The sequence below is a fragment of the Helicoverpa zea genome, chromosome 2 (genome assembly GCF_022581195.2).
Source record: "Helicoverpa zea isolate HzStark_Cry1AcR chromosome 2, ilHelZeax1.1, whole genome shotgun sequence".
Classification (NCBI taxonomy): domain Eukaryota; kingdom Metazoa; phylum Arthropoda; class Insecta; order Lepidoptera; family Noctuidae; genus Helicoverpa; species Helicoverpa zea.
In genome coordinates this window covers 6138558-6159455 of record NC_061453.1, presented here as the reverse complement: position 1 = coordinate 6159455, position 20898 = coordinate 6138558, and the positions used below count along the sequence as shown (strand labels likewise).

The 20898-nt window shown below is 37.3% G+C and overlaps 1 protein-coding gene across 7 annotated transcripts in view; it reads left to right on the top strand.

Annotated features, from left to right (window-relative positions):
* The window catches only part of LOC124641062 (protein sickie), a 161311-nt gene that overhangs the window by 67698 nt on the left and 72715 nt on the right, over positions 1-20898 (top strand). For all 7 annotated transcript variants that reach the window (XM_047179075.1, XM_047179074.1, XM_047179070.1 and 4 more), the window contains exon 3: positions 4977-5290. In XM_047179075.1, the coding sequence (XP_047035031.1) occupies positions 4977-5290 (314 nt within the window). The remainder of the gene's footprint in view (positions 1-4976; positions 5291-20898) is intronic.

The window sequence follows — 20898 nt, the reverse complement described above, 5'->3', positions numbered from 1 at the left end:
TAATTCTCCTAACAAACATTAATTTCGTTACAATCACTCAAAACCAACCACCATTTCTCGGAATCCGGAAATTACATTTTAAAAATGATATTCAAGTAAAAGTATTTGAGCATTATAACAAAGGAACGATCAAACATAAATAGAAATAAAGCAATACTTTATGAACACTAAACAATTGAACATCAACATTTATAACTGCTATAATCGTCTCGATTTCCATCACGATCACGAACATAGCCCGCATTAATGGTTATTTATTATTTATTTATATATATTTTCTTCCAACCAATACAATAAACTATAAAAAAATAATCATAATGTATCTATCAGTAAGCAAATACATTGTTATTGTAGCTATCTTAGGAGACGAGTTCGTCGTTGTTTTGTCCGACATCTGTGTTACTTATTATTGAAACATTGAACTGGTTACAATACTGATTGTCTCTCTTAGAAGAAAGAAATGTAAATATTTTTATATTGTGGTAAAAATAAATAAAAGTAAGCACGGCTTGAGACCGTTAATAATTTGAGAGATACATCAAACTCTTGTGTAAACTAGGTTTTAGCACAGATGACTATAATAATTACTATTACCTACGTAGTTTTAGTTCAAACTAGTGATGTGCAAAGGGCATTGTACCATAGCTTACCAAAGTTTCTGCACCATCGATCCGACCCATCGTCTTCATCACGGGACATGCTCTCTCCGCCGTTTCATATGTCACCCATGGGAAATGCTGTAACAACACATTCGCACTCGTGACCACAACATACATAACGAAACATAGTACAGTCAGTCAGTCATACGCTAAACTAATTTGCGAAAGCCAACCACTTTGACGGTAGTGTATAGCTAAACATGTGTAGTAAAGGATAATGATAATACTGTTTAAGTGATTAATGATGCTAAAGAGTGTGAGAATTTAATTAAATGTAGCATTTCCTTAATTGTGTTATGACCATTTGTCAAGTATTATGACATTCCATGAATAAAATAGAAATGATACAATTGTTTGAAATATTTGTATCAAGACAATGTAACTTAACTAACATATAAAATATGGACGTATGCTTCCTATCAATATGAACTTACTGAATTTGAAAACAAATGAAAGTTGGCTGAATAGAAGATTACCTACATAATTGCTTTCATGTTAGAATCACTACAGATTACTCTCACATTAATCCATTAGCAATCACACAATGACAAGCTTGAGCTTAGTTTGAAGCCTGATCTGATGTTCCTATTCTGTCTCATATTGCATCAATCTGTTTACACAATAGGTCAGATATTATGGTTTCTCGTTCCCAAGTGAAATCTAATTGTGGTACGATAAACGAAGACCAATTAGAGTTGCTCCATCGAAGTGCGCACGATTGCGATTGTAAGCTGTTAGTCAGATTTGTCACGTTTGGTCTAAGGCTGCGTATAGATGAGACGCGAGATACATTTTGTATGAGTCCTAGGTGTTGTTGTGAGACAAATCCTTGCCAAGATATATTGGAGGAAACTTTGAATCATTGGATTATCGAAACAATAAAAATATTCAGATGAAAGAAACGGTGTATTATCTGCATGATTATAAGAATGCAGCATTTTATTTTTTACCTGACTGCTTCGAAATGGGCTCCTTTCCTTTTAAAAGTTTCTAATTAATTCTGCCGTTTCTAATAATAACCATTTTAGTGCGGAGAAGTTTCAAGTTCTATTTTCAGACGGAAATAACTTTTTCATGTTTCGTATTTCGAAATAAAGATGGAACTTGTGAAACCGTTCGCAGAGAAAAAGGGAATTATTTTAATTGCTGTCGGGTTTTCAAACTTTCTTATTACGTTAGAAACCTAAGGCATTGTGCAAATATATCTCTACTTATTAACGTGATGGAACTAATATTACAACATGGCAATATAGGACACAATTAATGTATTCTCATTAGTCCAAATACAGCAGAGGTACAGACATACTCAATTAATTAGATAGCGTAGAAATTAACAGCTGGGGAGTTAGTCAGACTTAGTAAAATGTTGTACTGCGTAATGTACATAATATGAGCAAATTATGTTTGTAAAGAAAACAGTTCATATCAACTAACAAAATTAACATTTTGTCAAATAAACAACAAACATATAAATACCACTTTAGCAAAACAACTGATAGACAATGGGACGTTAGCGATTATCCTTCTAATACATTTTTTAATTTTCGCCCCGATAAGCGAAATTACAGGAAAACAAAACTGCTCTAGCTTATCTTATCGCGGGGTCAATGAAGGGAAATGGCCTCCACGGTCGAAACCTCACAGCCTAGCTGCTACTTACAGCTGCGTCGGAAGTTTCGTGTTCCATTCCGAAAGTTGGCATACAATTAGAGTTAAGGGTAATGGGAGATCATTGATATTGTACATGGTAATTGATTTCATGATTGCTCGAATTTTAATTTTATATATTTTTTCTGTTTTAGGTGTGGTAAGTTAAATACTTAGGTAAAGTTATCGAATTGACACATTTGAGATGACCTACTCAGCTTCTGGAGGCAAAGTATCTTCTAGTAATGCTTGTAAATAGAGCACGCAGGTCAATGCTTTTCATGAAAAGCTTGTCGGAGCATGACCTGTCGCAATGGTCGCCAGCTCTCAATAAAACTTCAACAATACACTTCCTCTGGCAGTTGTCAGTTTCCTACGTAATTGAAGTAACGCAGTGACATAATTGAGACAATTTTCTCATTCTATTTCTGTACGTTGGCCAATTTCAATCCCGCCTGGGCCTGCTTGCAATTTACTAATCCTGACAGCTTTATAAATTGTGACCTCGTTGGACTAATCATCTTTTGTGTCTTTAGGTCTTATGACTGTTCGCGAAGATAATATTGCTCTGTTAGCTCTTTTATTAATATGTACCTACCTATAACCAAATCTGGAACACCTTTTTAGTATGAATATCAGTAGTATCAGTATCAGTATGAATATCAGTGTGTTTACCCTCACGTAGCCTTAATTACTGAACTAATTTTAACCCAGCACAGTCAAACCGCTAAGTTAAAAGTTTTCCCCTTCTTGCACCTACTTAGATTTAAGTATAAAACTTTTTAAAGAAAATACGAGTCTCAATTAACAAAACAAGACATTTTAGGCGTGAAGCATCAAAGTGATTGTAAACTGGGTGGGAATGTCAACCAGCGAGATAATTTCATTGCAGAATTTGGCGCATCATATTTTAACGTCAATCAGACAGTTCAAAATGAAACGTCAGCCTTTCTCGTTTTTCTTTACGGATGTTTTGTCACGACGAAAACGGTTCGTGGGAGGGCGACATTATTTTGTTCCTGCGGGATGTGAGAAGCTACACAAAAACGACATGTTGTAAGACATGTGACCATAACACTGAAACGCTTTACTTGAAGCTAGGGCTGTCAATGGTTTTGAAAGATGTAATTTGTGAAGGTAAAATTAAGTATCATTATGTCTCCACACGTCATAGAACATTTAGACAGAAAGTAGAATAGCAGACAGTGTTTCTATGGCGTGCTATTCCAAACTCGTTACATCGCCATTGTTATGCAAACTTCAACGCAGCACTATTAACTTACGCACCGCATGCCGCCAACATTAAGCTTTGCATACATTACTGACACTAACTTTCATTCTGCTGGATGCACTTAAATTACTGTGCAGTTAGAAATTAAGAGCCTAGTAATTATGTGATGTGATTGCAAAAACGTTGAAAGTTATACTGCCACAGGTAAATCCTGACACGATCAATTTTCTTCAGAATAGTACCAATATAAAAACAACTGTCTCAGTTACCTTTTGCAACAGTTAAAAAGTTGCCGAAATTCACACAACCTTTGCTTCCATTGTGGTCACATTTCGTCAGGCAGCCCTGATCTTACGAAGGCAAGGGTAGGTGCACAATGCCGGTCGCCGGGACCCACTGGTTGTGCCGGTGACCTATGAGCTCAGGAGACTCGCCTTTTAAGGGCCGGCGCCGACCGCAGCCGTGTCGTAACGTGCGCGAGCGATGCATGCTTCGTACCTGTTCAACATGTCACATTGAGGTCATCAATTGATTCTGGAAGGCGCAAAAGCTTGTGTTATTGTTGTGCATAAAGTCTGTTATCGGACTGGTTATGAGAAAGTAGTGCAGGAAAGCATAAAAAAGCAATCAGAGTTTCGTCTAACACTGAGAAAACAAGACAAAACTGCATTAGCTTCAATGCTTGATAGCATAATGTACAAAATTTAAGTCACCTACAAAACTTCGGTATGCCTAAAAACTGAGTTAAAATATTTCACATCAGACCATAAACCACGGAATAAGTGCACGTACTGTCCTAAACCTATTGATATTTCAAGGCCCATCATAAAGCGATAAACTCATTGATACGCTCCTCGTGTAAGATCGGAAGCGCTTGCGCGTGCGGCTCACAATAGCAACAACACACGTAAAAGCTTCGTGTTATTAATTATTAATAATGTTAATAACACGGTCGCAATGCGAATCTGCAGCGATACCATTTACGTTAGAACAAGGTGCTCTTTATGATACTTTACGAGCGTTCCCTGTTCTGAATTTGATTAATTTTGATCATTAATCCTAATCAATAATGTAGACCTATTATTTGTTAGGTCATGCCTCTTCACATTATGTAGCCTTGTATGATTTTACGATCGCCGGTTCTTAGAAGATACCTATTTACTTGTGCAAAGGTGGGTTAGTCCCTGGCAACAGGAACTGACGTTCTCAAATATTTTTAATGCCTTCTGTTTTAAATGCATTAAAATCAGGCACATTTCAATACTTAGGTACCATTCTTTGGCAAGCTAGTCAAAATGAAATGGGACAAGTTACATATCTACTATAAGATCGTATAAAAATGTAATGGGTATTCCCTCCTTATTAAAAACTACCTCGGTTTCGTCCGTGGTCGTGAGTGTTGATTACCCAATCTAACCAACTTTTTTCTTTCTTTACAGTTGGAAAACGTTCAGTGCTGCTTGGACTTCCTTCACGCCCAAAAAGTCCAGGGATTAGAACAAGTGACAGCAGCAGATATCCGGGATGCAAAACTAAAAGCAGTATTGGCATTGTTTTTCGCGCTCAGCCGACATAAACAAGCCACTAAACAGAGAACAGCGCCATCTAGCGGTAATGCTGCGAACGCCGGGAAAACTTCAAGCGAAGATGTTTCACTGAATGCAGTCCAACGCATAACAGGTGGCAGCAGTTGCGATGAAATATTAACAGCGTGCGCTAATAACGTCGAGATGACGACGTTAACAGCCAATAGGTAAGTGTAAATTATTAAAATTAATGCTTCAATAAAAAGATAACTTTTTAAAACTTATATTAAAATGTAATACTTTAGTCGAAAACAGCGCCATCTAACGGTGTACTACAGCTTCACAAGAAACTAAAATTTTAAATGGTTCAGTTACTCGACACTAGATGGCTCTTACTGTAACTAAGCTTTCAGACTAAAATTAACTTTGATCAAGTTAGCCGGACGTTTCGTAATGCAATAATATTAATTGTCGCTGAATCAATATTATCTTTAGTTTATAATAATTTTATACATAGGTATTGTATGTATCGTTATAAATTCTTTTTTTAACACTGCCTAGAAATATTACATTGCAATGAAAATATATAAAAAAATGAAAATAAAGAAATCAATATTTTAAAATCATTTTGGTACCTAAAAATATGTAAAATGCTTCGGAGCTCACCTACTACACGCCCGCTTTGGAAGTTGTCTGATTATGTATTCCATAATCTATTTTAGGTTTCGGACTTATTTTGGTCTTGCAAGAGGCGGTTCTGCATCTGATTAATTGGTTACTCCATATCCACTTAGAGATTATACTTTAATAATCACAATTGTCTCATGCTTTAGGTAGGTAGGCTACTAAGTATGTACACAATGCAGTACTTACCTACACAGATTTTAATTTAAATTAAGTCAGAATAAGTTACTAGCGGTGTTTAAGTAATTATTTTGATAACATTTTCACTTTTAGATATTCGTGGAATCTCCTTCCAATTTTGTACAAACCTGGCAAAATACATAATACCAAAATATACAAATACAAAATTGTAAACCCATTCTTAGTTTAGTCGGAAGATCGGAAATGCCTACCGCAGAGAAAGCAATAATTCTCTCGTACCACCGCCCAGTGACACTTCTATTTCTGTCTAGCGCCCTCTATTGGCGAGTTGCCGAGATGAGCCCCTGCAGGTTTACTCATGTTCTATGTTAGTAAACAAAGACTGCACTTGGCAACGTGAACTTGGGACAGGGACATTACCTTTGGCAACGTTCTCTAGACATTCAAGTGAAATCGATTTTTGTTCGCGTTTTCCAAGAACTTGTTAACTTTATGCTTTTAAAGGAAATAAGTGATACCTACCTACTGTTACTATCTAAGTGCTTACTTATCTTTATTGAAACAAGAACAGATTCAACCACCAATAAAACACAAATGACTCATAAAAAGGTAGCAACGACCACGTTAGAACTTAAGGGCCATTTCCATTTACATATTAATAAGCAGACGTTTATACTGCGTCTGACAGCTCCGAACCGTCTTGACACCGGTCAATGCTTCCCTGATTGCGCGCACAATGCGAGGATGTCACGTCAGGACCCGAACTTGAGTCACGACAAAGAGCTAACAAGCCATTGTTTGTCATTTGTTGCGTCGCTCCACTGAATGAGTAGCACGTGCTGTGTTTTGTACATATTCATTATACCCTTTTGTGGATGGGCTACGAGTTTTGGGTGGAATCAGAACAAAAAGAAAAACTAAAAAAAAAAGGATTGTGAGTATGGAGACCAAAAACATCGAAAATTATTTTCTTTTCAGATTATGTAACTGTTTAATTGAGACATTTTGAGCACCTCATGATAATGTTCGCTCAAAACATTTTATATAGTCACATCGTCTTTAAACAAATGCAATCCAAAGCTCTCTTCGAATGAAAGTGTAAATATTTATATTAAGAACACAAACACTATCAAACAAATCGTTACAAAATGTTCACTTAAAGTTGATGCTGTGATTTCGTGCAAGTTACTTCAAAGCAAAAGTCAGTGCATTCCTCGCCAAAAGCAACTGGTCCACAATTAGAATTCAGCCAGTTTTTCACATAGGTGAACAACCGAGGGCGCACGTTTATACACAATGGGACCACTTTCCTTACCGGGCCGGTCCATGTAAGGGCCCGGGCTGCCGAGATACCTAAGTGAATACAGTAAACACTTGAACAGATCATTAAGTATAATGATGTAAATTGTGTAACACATCAAATGTCGCTGTGACATTCAACCTGATGCAACAGTTGTGATAGTCATAATACGGGCCATTATTTCCTTTTTTTGGGACTTTCTTCTGCATCTCGATTTACATTAAAAAGATGTACATGTAAACTAAACACAATAGTAGAAAAACTCAAAAGGAAACAAACCCAAAAATAAAGATCGGATAACCCACACTAAGTACCTACCAGGGATAAACATGAAAACATAAAACAAAAGGACAGTGAAATACCGAAACCGTTATAACTAATTACCAAAATTTGCAGCGACTGGGCGTCCTGGCAACCAACTCAATCGTAATCGATGAGACAAGACTTCGAAACTTAAATCTCGAGATAACGGTGTCATGACGGATGACAGATCATCGTTCATTTTAAATAACAAGTCGGCTTCGTCTCATGCTGCGATATAAGTGTAAAATTACTGAGGGCTGAGGGGGCCAGGATTCGAGTAGCCAATTACGGAAGTTAGGAACGGTGGTTGGTGGTGTGAACTTAAGAGCTCGTATCGAATTTCTCGTTGAGTTGTCAACATAAACAACGCTGGCTCGGCTAATTGCTGCTTAGCTGCTTTTGACCCCTTATGCTAAACGAGTTCAGAACTTCGTGCTTGTTTATATAAACTTCTGCATCTAAACTTACTTAGAGGCTTATTGATATTCCATTACAGAAATTACGATCGGATTCTCAAATTGCATAATCCCTTGCGCAAATGGTATGATCCTTTTGAAACGTATCGCTTACGAGTCGAAAGCCGACCGTTTCGGGAGCATGTTGAGTATGTTTGTGGTGTCAGCAGCCGCGGCGTGTCATGGCGTGTTTGTTTACATATCTCTCGCGCCGCTCGTCACTATCGTCTGTCTATTCCATCAACAAACACAATTCTCTTACGTTGGTTACGATCTTTATGGTAATGGCATACACAAATACACCACAGTGTTTCAGGGTTGTGGTTTTCGGATTAAGTTTAGGCTGAGTACATTCATAACTCTCAGTACTTGGGTGGATGGAAAGGATTGAAAGATTAGAAGAAATACAAATTAGTTGAAAACGGAAGATATGAAACAATGCAATATTTGAAATTTGCAGCAACTTTCAACAAATCTCGCCATCCAAATTGATTTAAGTGCACCCGTCAAGAACACGAAACACCATGGTGAATTTTTGTAATAGGAAAACGTCTAAAGCAGAACTGAGCAAGACGTTTCCCTTTACGATCGTTTGAGTCGGAGCTCGCGCGACTTGACAGGCCCCTGTTGAAATATCCACTTATTAAACTGCACTCTTTATTGCTCGTAAATTACGCCTTATGAGTTCAATGCTTCGTTTAATCCAACTGTTGTTAGAAATGGACAATACGTGCTGCTCTTAAGGCTTGCGAGCAGTTTGAGCGGTTAAAGTTTTGCAGCTGAAAATATTTTGAACAGGGGAAATAAAAAATTATATTTAAAAACCAGGCAATCACTAAATTCTACCTCACTGAAACTTAACAGCCCGCATCGGATCCGAGCCCCTATGGCAATCTTCAAAAGTTTCGCGTGTAAATCACGATAATGATCGTGTCTCCAAAAATATATCTCTTAAATTGATGTACCACTTATGTTATAGTGACAGTGCCATACAGTATATACATTAACCGTATCTTGAGAGACGCCATCGGCACCGCTTCAAAAATATAATTCATATTTTCTCACGTTCGTGTTATAAATAGTAATGATGACCAGGACATAGAACGGGAACGGAGAGCGTTGTCGGTCCGATGCAATATGTTGGCCCGTAGGTTTGCAAGATGTACGAGACCGGTCAAGATCACCCTGTTCAAGGCTTATTGTCAAACATTTTATACATGCAGCCTATGGGTCAGGCATACGCAGAGGGCCTACAACGCTCTTCGTGTTCAGTACAACAACGCCTTCCGGGTGCTGTTGGGGCTGCCGCGATTCTGTAGCGCGTCAGCAATGTTTGCTGAATCTACTACAGATAGTTTTTCAGCAATCATGAGGAAAAGAACGGCATCATTGTTACGCAGGATTCGTGGGAGTGCCAATGGCATCCTGAGGGTGATCGGGGATAGGCTGGACGGTGTTTTTCTGGAGTATTGGACCCGTATGCATACCTACGGGTCTGATACTGCAGGAAAATACATGAATTGAATTAGTTGTAGGTTTTATTTTTATTTTGTTTGTTTGTTTTATAATTATAATTAAAGTTACTAACATAGTTACGTAAGTTGTATTACTAACAAACTATGGAGCAAGTCTCCGAAATAAACGACTTATTATTATTATATTATTATTATAAATCACAAGATGCTTTTAGATGTTCCACGAATAGTTTAATCCGTTTTACAAGCGAAAGGGGAATTAGTTGATTCTTAACTGAGCCGGCACGTTTCCGCGTTGTTTCCTCACTTTGACCGGTATTAATTATAATTTGAGTTTATTAGAAATTGAGGAAATAGAATTGAAATGTTGTTGTGTTCGGGGGAACGGTTGTGACATATTGTCGAAGTTAGTGTGTTCGGCGAAGTTCGTTAGTGGGCCGCAGTGCAGCAAATTCTTGTGACGCGGGGTGAAATGTGTCCCCGTTTGTATTTTGTTTGCATTTGCACGCTGAGTGTTCACGCATACAACTCATAGAGCAGTTACAGTGAATTGTGTTTTCAGTTCAGCTTTTATGGATTCAATTTAATAAGAAATAGTATTACGAAATTGTCGTTTCGTTGTGTATTTCAAAGCGTATAATGTATTTTCTCGAATAATGGTAACAACAAATATGGATAGAGTTATACGATTTGTTTTAGTGAGAAATAAGTTTATACTGAGGTTGTAGTACATAGCAAAGTCTTGAGCTTTCCCTCTCTGTATTGCAATAAATCTAGTGTTTGTATTGGAAATGATAAATTCATTCGGTAATGGCAGTTCTACGAGTTTCGTAGCTCAATGTAACATTGTCAACAGTTTATTTAGTCTTATAGTGTTTGTTCTTCCAAACCGCCCTCCGCAGCTCGCGAACACATGTAAACATAGAAACAATGCAAGCTTTCAACGTTTTTTCTACTGTTTTTTACCACTACTAAGTTTTATGAGTATTTTAACGTTTAACATAATATTTACTTCGTTAAACTGCGGTTCGTAAAAGTTTTTGTTAAATAAACTATGAAATTCATTTTACTGAAACAAATTCATAATTTCATTGAAAAAAGTTATCTAACTGGACTGTTTACTTGAATTTGCATCCCACGCATCTCCCTTTGCAGTACCTTACTAGGTACATACTTACCTACTTACTGCATCATGCCTTCATCCTGACTACATCATATTTTCTACTCTGAGTTACTCTCATGTAGTTAATATACGGATACTTAATTAAATCGACTCTGCAATAAACAGCTCATGTGTTTTCGACGTTTATGTCATTATAATCGATCAATATGAATTCATGGTGACGCAATAGCCATAGGGCCGTATACGCACCCTCCGATTATTACAATAATCTTTATAACTATGCGAGATGTAGTCATGAGCTTAATAAATTATGGCTTTATCGACTTAGAAAATATTATATCGATTTTTATGGTAGTATAAATATATTAGGTATTATTAATTTATATTTTTATTGTCACCAAGAAATACATGCGGAATGCGATTAAAAATTCTACCTTACAAAAATACAGATATGTTTGGGAAGAATCATTTCCTACCTATCCTATCTGATGTAAAATTCAATTCAAAGCAATAATTCTGGACCCTTCCCAGTGAATGTCGACAGGTAACGGACATAACCGGCCGTAAAACCATGTCAGCCAAAATGTAATCGTAGTTATCTGTAGGAAACTGTTTACCGCAAACACCTCTGTAAATTATTTCGCAGCGGCTCGGCGCGAGTGATTTAACGAGATAAGCCGCGAACCCTTCTGGGAGTGCATAACGTCATCCCGCTAATGCAAGGGTCCCCTCCCTAGCGCAGATGGCACCCGTGCCGTCAGTTTTTCATACATCTTCTAGCCAGGGCTGTGTCGACTGGACTAAGAACACCATGCATAAATAAAAGAGCAACCCACACTAATCGGTATGGTTCATTAGAAGTCTTGAATTGAAAAACTTAAAGCTCAATACTGCAGCAGGCATGTAAACAAGAAACAAGTTTCTTCATTAGCACTTTAATGGTCAACACGGCTGTAAATCAATGAGCATGGTGCAATTTAACTGTTTCCCATAATCCCAAGCATCGGCTAAGCATGGCGTAAGTTGAGCTTAACGAGCGATGCGGGCTTGACGGACAGCCCTGTTCAGTATTAGCATTCGCTGCATCCCGCCGCGCGATCACGGATTCGGAAGGGGCGAAGGCCCTTGCGCTTTCGATGAGTGTTTTGTCTGTCGTGCGGACGCAATGGTCGCGCGTGCACGCTCTCGTGCGCTGGCCGGAGCACGCGCTCGCTCCGCGCGCCGCTGAACCGCCGCGAGTGCGCCCCGACTGTGACAAATCGTGTTAAGGATTATTGTTTATGGTGTGCAAAGCTCACTGCCGTGTATTTATAGCCTGAGTAAAGCGGTGTTCTAATCGGAGTTGTTTAAGTGGACGCAACACGACCAGAGATGATTTTCTTGTTTACGTTTTATTCCGTATTTGTAGTTAATTCGAGCGTTTAGTCGTTTTGTTTACACGCGCGAATCACTTCTCCGTATTCTGACTTAACGTGAGCTTAAGAAAATGAATGTATCTTCAACGACAAGCTTTCACAAATTATTTAAACTCTTAAGAGGAATCTAAACATAATTTTAAGTGGCACTTCTATTGAGAAATCTGCTGAATTAATGTCACATAAGTTCAACTTAGTTTAAGTGTACGATGTTTTTAAAGTCCTGCTGCATACTGAAGAGCGAATTATTCAAAAGAAATGTCGGGATCGAATCGGTGATCAGTTAACAGGTTCATGTCAAAGACATTTCATGGATTATGATACTTTAAGTATTACTGAGGTAAACATTCGGATTTTCTTATCTTGCATCATTGATCCTTTTCGTTTCATGTTAGCGGTCTCATTGGTCGTGTTCAATCGCGAAGTCTAACAAGGTTCGCGTTTTAAGTTATTGCGATGCTGCGCACGAGTGTGCGGGCGAAGGATCGAGTTATCTGAGCCTGGCTGCCGCCCACGGGCCACGACTGGTCTTAAAAATATCCTAATAAAATGGCAACACATTTTAAATATCACGATACTACATCTATGGACCTGTTGATTCTTGATTGATGCAAAAAACTGTTTGTTTATGTCTGTTGCCTATTATGTAGACATTGCATTTACGCTGATCACGATAATACCAGTAGCTGTCAATCAAAGTACCTACATATAGACAACTGTGGGAGATTACTTAAATGGTTCTTTGTCTACATTTTTTACATTAGTTATCTTGGCTACTAACCTAATTATAGTTCATTTAAAAATGTTTATCTGTTATGGGTTGGTGATGACTATAGCATTTTCGTTTTAACTATAACTGGCGTATCTACTGCAGAGCCTGTAGTGTATCTTATAATACTTATAATTGTGTAGATCACTTTCTCTAGTAATCCGCCCACGGTTTGTTGCAAAAGCTTGCCTAACTGACCGATACTAAGATATGGCTAGATGATAATTTTATATCTTCATAAAATAGAAGTGGGCAATTGCAACACGGAGTAGTCTACTGAACTATTTCAGTGATTTAACCTAATTCGTAACATCCTATCTACTATCACGTAAACCATAGGAAAGCGACATAAAATTTACAACATAATAAACTTAAAGGGTTTGACACACTTCGTTTGAAACAGTCGTTATGCCTATTGGTGTTCCGCTTTCCTATCAATAAAGGCGTTGGCAAACCCAGCGCGAACAAGCAATTACATACATCTGTCTAATATGTAGAAGAACATAATACGCCAATTGAACAGGTATCTGTGCATAAAGCTGGTTCAACTCCATTAAAGTCCAGTGCAAACGTGATTAATGTATCTGCAGCCAGCCGTTTGGAAATAGAATTGCAATACAAAAAGGTGCAGTCCGCGTAGGCAGGCTAATATGAGGAGCGAAACGTAATTACGACACTTCAACTTAGAATGTCTTGTTTAAACTTTGTGAAAGTACAAAATCTTTTCATAATATAGAAGAAAATACAAATGAAAAATTACACAAAGTTGTGTCAAATTTTCCTTTCTCTCTCCTAACTTATAGAAATATATTTTTCTTTCATAACATTATCTATTCTTAGACGGTTACAAAAACGGAATGGCTGCGAAATGACGGCGGTTCGTGACCATTGTTCGTAAAATAACGGGTCAAGATAAGGGTAAATATTAAATATCTACCGTAGTTTTGGTGAAGGATGTTGTAAAAATGGCAGCGGTTCAGTTGTTTCATAACAAACTCCAATTAGACACAGGTGTGAGTGACGACTTTAATAACAAAGGAGTAAATCTAGCAACATGAACCAACTTCGAGGTGATTCACAACAAACTTGAAGTGTTATGTTTACGCCTGGAAATCGCCTCGGAGAACATTTGAATACAATCTGAGTAAATTGTGCTACAAGTCTAGTCCCAGTACCTGTGCATACTTTATACAAACGTAAAGTAGCAGCTCAGACCGCTGCAGCGCTTAAAGCCAGTTTCACCACTCCTTGATTAGTTCCAGATAAAATATCTGTTCGTTTTGCTAACAAAAATATTTGGAATTTATAGATCTTAATTTGCATTTAGTGATTTCACAATATATGAATCACAGATCCCAGTGATGCCTTAAGTGTGGTGTTAGTAGAACTACTTTTGGCTTTTAGTTTGAAAGTCAAAGTAAGCACGCTCGCCGAGAAAATAATAAACAGAAACATTGATGGTTTAACGTTCGTTACTACTCGTAAGTAACATTCCGTGTTATATGAAAGAGGCTGTTTGAATGATCATAAAAATGTTATTTCTGTGACATGGCTGCGGTTCACGCTATGTTTTTTGTAAACAGCAACGACCTGTGGACTGAATACACGCTTGCTCACATGTACTTTTGTGACTGCAAGCGAGCTTTTCTATTACTGAGGACATTCAAAGCAAGCATGTACTTTGTTTCCAACATTTTTGGTGTAAATGAACTTCTTGTAAAAGGAATAGGTTACGAAAAGCTGTATGTGGACATAATTTTATGTCCCAAGATATTTCCTCAGCAAAACGATACTCGAATGATAAAGAAGGCATTTAATTACAGACAGTCCAAGACGTTCGCTTATTAGAGGATAATGGCGTTGATTGGAATTTGTGATTTCTGTAGAAATTGTTTGGCCGGTTAATGTGTGTGTGTTTATCGCGAAACCAGTTCCGCGGGGCGTCTGTAGGCGTGCATACTGGCTGCAGTTCACTGCAATGCAACACTGGAATAAATTTCAATACAAAAACCTTTACACGAGAGAACTCCTGTCGGATATTTAGCACGTTTGTGACTATTGTTGTCGTGCACGCTCGTGATGTTTGAGCGTCTGATAGTTAGCATTCAAATATTGTAATATTGATTATGAGCTTTATTCAAGATCTCAAAACTTTTGTAATTCAATGAAATTCTTCTGGTTTTGTACTCACTCATCTCGCGGAATATTAGCCCGTTGTTCAAGCTTTGATACCCACATGTTTTTTTCTAATAGTTGATTTAATCGGACACTAGAAATAATTCTCTCACAGTGAATAGTTAGTAAATGTCCAGTTGTCACGCTAAAAGGAATGACCCTCTTATTCACCCGTAGTTTCTGCATCCAGAGGAAATACAACTAAAATGGGGAACAATAAAAAAGCCACACCCTAAAAATGCTGAGCATTTAAATTTTACGACATTTGTAACAATTTTTTATTTCAAACTATTTGGAAAGTATTTTCTTACGCTATTATTCTAAAAACTTTAACGTTTTTATTGCATTTTTAGCATTTAAATGTGTTAGTAACACAAAACGATATTGAATGTTCGAGTTGGTGTTTGTTGGGTTTCGGGCCGCAGGAAGGGATGAAGGGGCGGTCCCCCTAAAGATTCTGGGACCCCCGTCTGCACAACAATAGTTCACAGTTCACACGAACTAATCGATAATAGCGAGGCCCGCGATCGAGCGCCCCTGTGAACGATCACATGCGCGTGCACTGTTCAGAACGCGTTCCGTTTACCTCAAACCATTGTTATCACTTTCATTATGTAATGTCCTATCAATATTATTAAATGATCGCTATTCGAGATAGTATTGTTTAGGAAGTGATATTTTTGAACACGTGCTCGATAGTCGATAGGACAGTGTCAATAAACACATTGATGATAACCTTGTCGTTTAATATTATGTTTTGTGATAGAAAATTATCAGTAGGACATTACAGTAAGGACCTAGTGAACAACACGTGCGAATCGATATAATTTAACGGTAATTGTATCGATACGTAGGTGCACGTAAACAGCGTGTTTATAATTAAAATTAATTAATTAACTGACACATTGGGCGCAGATAGGAACGGAACGTTATGCGCGAAAGCTTTGATAGTTGCAATCAACTGTTACTTCTAACGAGGTCGTTGAGTTTAACAATCTGCTCGATGAAAGTCCTATCTGATTTACAATATATTTTCTGCACAGATATCTTCACGCCTTGACTGATGGCTTTTCAGCTATTTTATTGAATAAGAAACGATAATTTTGTTGTAAGAAAGCCTTTAACAAATTGAAAGAGAAAAGTGCAGACCCAAGTATTCGCGTTAAGTAGGTACGATTAAATCTTTCTATAAATTGTTTGAAATGACTTTCTTTTTCGGAAAACAATAATTTATCGGGGAAGTAAACGGTTTGGTGGAAGTTTTGGAAAGTTTTTCGCGTTCGTTGAATGACACTGAAAAAGGGCGGAGGGTGGCGCGTGATAAATCTGACTTAGCGTCATGAGCAGGCAGCTCGAGCCCACAGGTACCGCGCTAATGAAAATATATTGTACCACCGCACTTCCTGCATTTAGTTAAAACTTCCTAAGTAATGAAAAAATATTTGGTTTTGGAGCATAAGCATAATGATACCTAATGCTTAGCGTTAAGCCTGGTTAGTTTTGCTTTAATCAACGACGAGCAGCAAGATACACAGCTATCGAGCTATGAATAAATACACTATTTTTCTTTCCGCAATAAAGGGCATCTGCTAAAGCGTCCGATCCAAGCCTGCCATAAATTCAACCTTTCCTCCCCCTTTGTTTAGAGACAAAATATGAAGGCAAACTTTAAATAAAATTGCGCTCATTTCTTTTACAATGTCTGCGTTTGAATAAATAATGTTATCCTTAAGTAAATAATGAAACAAAAACAATTTTGGATGTGTGTGGGAGTTTTTTTATATACATATTATTTTCGTGTTTGTTTATGATTGCATAATTTCAGAATAATCAAATTTCGTAATTTAAATCGCATGGGCTAATTCTGAAGTCATCTGCAGTTTTTTAAAGTTTATTTTCAACAGCACAATTTCTTCCGTCAACCTGATTATAGCAACGGAAGATCACTAAAAGAAAATCGATAATGGCATTCCTTCACAGCAAGGCAAGCTCGTTTAAAAAGAGAAATAAATAGCGACCGAGAAAAATCTACTTCGAGCTGCCATAAAGTGCTGAATAAAAAATATTTTAATATTATGTTTTACTAGCTTTTGCCCGCGACTTCGTTCGCGTGGAATAGTGACTTCCGGCAGATTTTTGGTTTTACCCACATAGTTCCCGATCTCGCGGGATTTTTGAGAAGTTCCCGCTCCCGCAGGATTTTTGGGATAAAAACTATCCTATGTCCTTTCTCGAGTTCCAAACTATGTCTGTACCAAATTTCATCCAAATCGGTTCAGTAGTTTAGGCGTGACGGAAAGACAGACAGACAGACAGAAAGACAGACAGACAGACAGACAGAGTTACTTTCGCATTTATAATATTAGTTTGGATAAACGAGAATCGCGAAAGTGTCTGGCCAGATTCGCATAGGCATTTCGGACAAAAGGCTTTACGTTATTAACGGCACTCAGATGATATTAAAAGCTGATTTTGCTGCGTAAGGGATGGTGCATGGCATAGGCGTTCGCGATTATTGATACGGCATGCGTCAATTAAATTAAAATGAAAATCCTATTAAATACTCGATAATATTTCCAAAGCCTTCCTAATTATTTTCCATAACTGCTTTAAAATATCATATTTGCTGAACGAGGAAAGATATTTAAAACATCAAGTTTTAGGTTTTTATTGTCTGTTCAGCCTACTTGAAAACTTTGTAACGTACTTACATTTAACATCATAATTATCTTTTAAAACAAAGGCGCTTACTGTCCTAGAACTCCCCTAGCTTATAACTTGCACCGTTCAGAAACCAGTGCCCCAACTCACGCCCCCATCCACGTCACACAAACAAACCCTGTTTATAGGCGGCTATTGTATGGGCTTAATTAATTTGCTTTTATGTGAGCAGTCTTTACGTTTTCACTGAATCACTGGCTCAAATATTTCGCGACTTTTATTGTGGCCTTAATGCATCTCGTATCCTCTTTATTTGAGACACAAAATGAAACCTTTATTTTGTAACAGAATATCCTAATTGAAAAGTTACAGGTAATGAAGGTGTAATGCTGCTGGTCCTCTTTTTGTTGGTTATTTTATTCAATAGTAATTTCCTCTCGCTTTTAAATCCTATGTAGGTACTACTTACAAATTTTAAATTAAAATCTAGGTTTAAATATTGGTCATAAAATCAGCCATAAGAGCCTTTTTATTTGCAAGTATTTGACTGTAGCAAAACTGACACAAGGCAATTGTTTGCAATTAATAACATAATCACAAGCAAGTTAAATTAAACGTAATTATGAATGACGGTTATCAATCAAAGATGTATCAAATGTTCTGATGTAGATACACCTACCTAATGATGACAAATTCGGTAATAGCCATAGTATACTGTAGCACGTCCACAAGCCAATTTGTCGCTTATTACCGCTATAAGCATTACCAATATGTCTTAATTATGAAGGAAGTAATTAGCATTCTGCTCCACTGTATTTTCCGTCACAACTTCCCAGTATTTTTGAAAAACCGACTGTCGATGACCAACAAGCGATTTGTCCAAAATAAATATTGACTTTGTGAACGCGTTATACATGCATTCATTTTTAAATTTCAACCCATAACGTATTTAAAAATCAACATTCCAACCATTTTAATGGTTTCCGAATATGTGAAAAATTCAGTCCTACGGATTTTGTGTTTATTTTCTTAGTCTATTAAAAGCTCCCAACGTCCTATAATGGTATAGCTGTACTATTAATTTATAAAACGTCCGACATATATGGCTAATAGCTGGTATGTCCCACCAAATCACTTTTATGTTATTATCTCACGAAACAAGAGCCATCGGCGGCTGGAGGGTTATAAATCTGTCCTTACCAACATGCACTTACCTTGGACTTGACTTATTTATTGCCCTGAATATCTGAACGTCCAGAGAATAGTACCAACACTCATTATTGTCGAGAGAATATGATTCATCCCGCGTCTTCTCGGAAACGATTGATAGATTCATCACTTCTATAAATATTCTAAACTCCTTTTTTAATACTCTAAAAGTGACAGAGAAATGTTTAGCGTTAAAGTATGTTCATTTCTATTTCGGTAACAGTGGACTGTAGCTTACCAAAGTGGTGCTTCGATGGTGATTTTTTTGTAGACGAATCATCGCCTACTTATTGCATTTGTATTTTTATTACATTTTTCCGTTTATACTAACATTCATCCGCTGACAGAAACTTATCATCAGACGTTTTTCTCGGAACTTATCACACGTTCGAATAATTAGCACAGCTATTAATAATTCTGTTTTCTATCACGAAAGTTCATAGTTACAGACATGTTATAAAATAAATCAAGAAATTTTATTAGATGTATTATTTCGATTGCTAAAACAGCGACAGAATATAATGTTGCGTGTTCTTAATAATAATTAACCCTTGTTGGTTTCTCGGAAATTTTGGTTACAATGTCATTTGCTTTATATAATATGTGAGAAGAGTTGTTAAAATAGCAAGGAAACTACAGCTGTTTTGTTAAATATTTCATTTCATATTCGCAGGCACTTATTCAACCTTGTTCAGGGCTAAAGATAACTTCATACCTGTATATTAATAATCTTCTAAACACGCAATATCTTCTCATTAATCGCGTAACTAATTGATACTTCACATCGCCGTGGGAAGTTGGCCCCTACAATATATGTGGTTCAATTTGCCACGTGAACTCAGTGAAACGCATTAATGGGCTATCGAATATGTACGTGCACAAATTTGCATAAAACTGTGTGCCGTACATGCCCTGTCGATGTTCGCTTCTACGAAAAGCGATTCTCTGTTTGCTGGCCACACAGGGTTGGCAGATAAACCCGTAAAGCTGCATTGTCATTTTGAGCCTGAATTTAAAGGAAAAAGTTATATTTTAGCGAGACAAGAGAGTCTCAGTTACTACTTTATTTATGACAATATTTTTTTTATTTAATACTTACTGGTAACATTATTTTAGGGTCGATAGTCCAACAAAATGGCAAGCAAGAATTTACCTACCCGCATAACAATATGACGACCAACTTATGTACGAACATTATCGAAAATGAACTAGCGCAATTTATGCTCCTGCTATAGGTACACATTTCATCTGATATTAATATATAATGATTTTAAGTTAATGATACGAACAGGATCTAGATAATTTGGTTAGCTGGCAACCTTAGTAACAAGATAAGTGCTTTTTTCTAGGAAAGGCGCTAAGCTATCTCTATTAAGTTCCACCTTCGTATACCTGGTTCATTTCGCAGATGCTGCTTAGATACAAACTGCATAATGCAAGCTACTCCAAGTAAAGTTTAACCTTTATATGCAACTGTAACAGTCTATTCGTGGCATTTCTTGTGGCGCGTATATACTTAGGTAGTCAACATTGTAACGAAGCATTTAATGCCTAAGAGAATTTGACATTTCCTAAATGTTCTTGTAACTATTTTCTCAGTCAGTCTCATTTCTTAGTCGCAATACGGCTTTCCGTGAAAACGTAAATCCATCTGCAGAACACACATGATTGATATTACCAACGAATGAAATGTTTTGTTCCTCAAACAAATGCAGTTCACGCTCATTAGGTGCGGACGTTAAATAAACCAGTCGAGCAGTCACAGGGAATTCTTGGAACATTGCGCACATCGAAAATCACAAAAGATGTTCGAATTAAACCAAGTAACGCAATGCATCACTTACCAATCTAGATTTATCCCTCACGAACGACATTTGACATCTCACGAGCATCCCGCACCTTTTACGTGATTTGTCCATTGTCATTATGTGAAGTGGGCGTTAGGCTTATAGGCGTCGGGTTTAAGTGAAGTGCTCATGAATTATTTACCTCTATGCCTTCGCATATCACAATGTCTTGCGTCTGGAGACCCCTGATGTTTATTTCGATGTAGTGTGCCAGTTTATTTTCGAATGTTTATGTATGACTAGTATACGTGTCTATTAAACTCTTGGTTTTGTTTCCG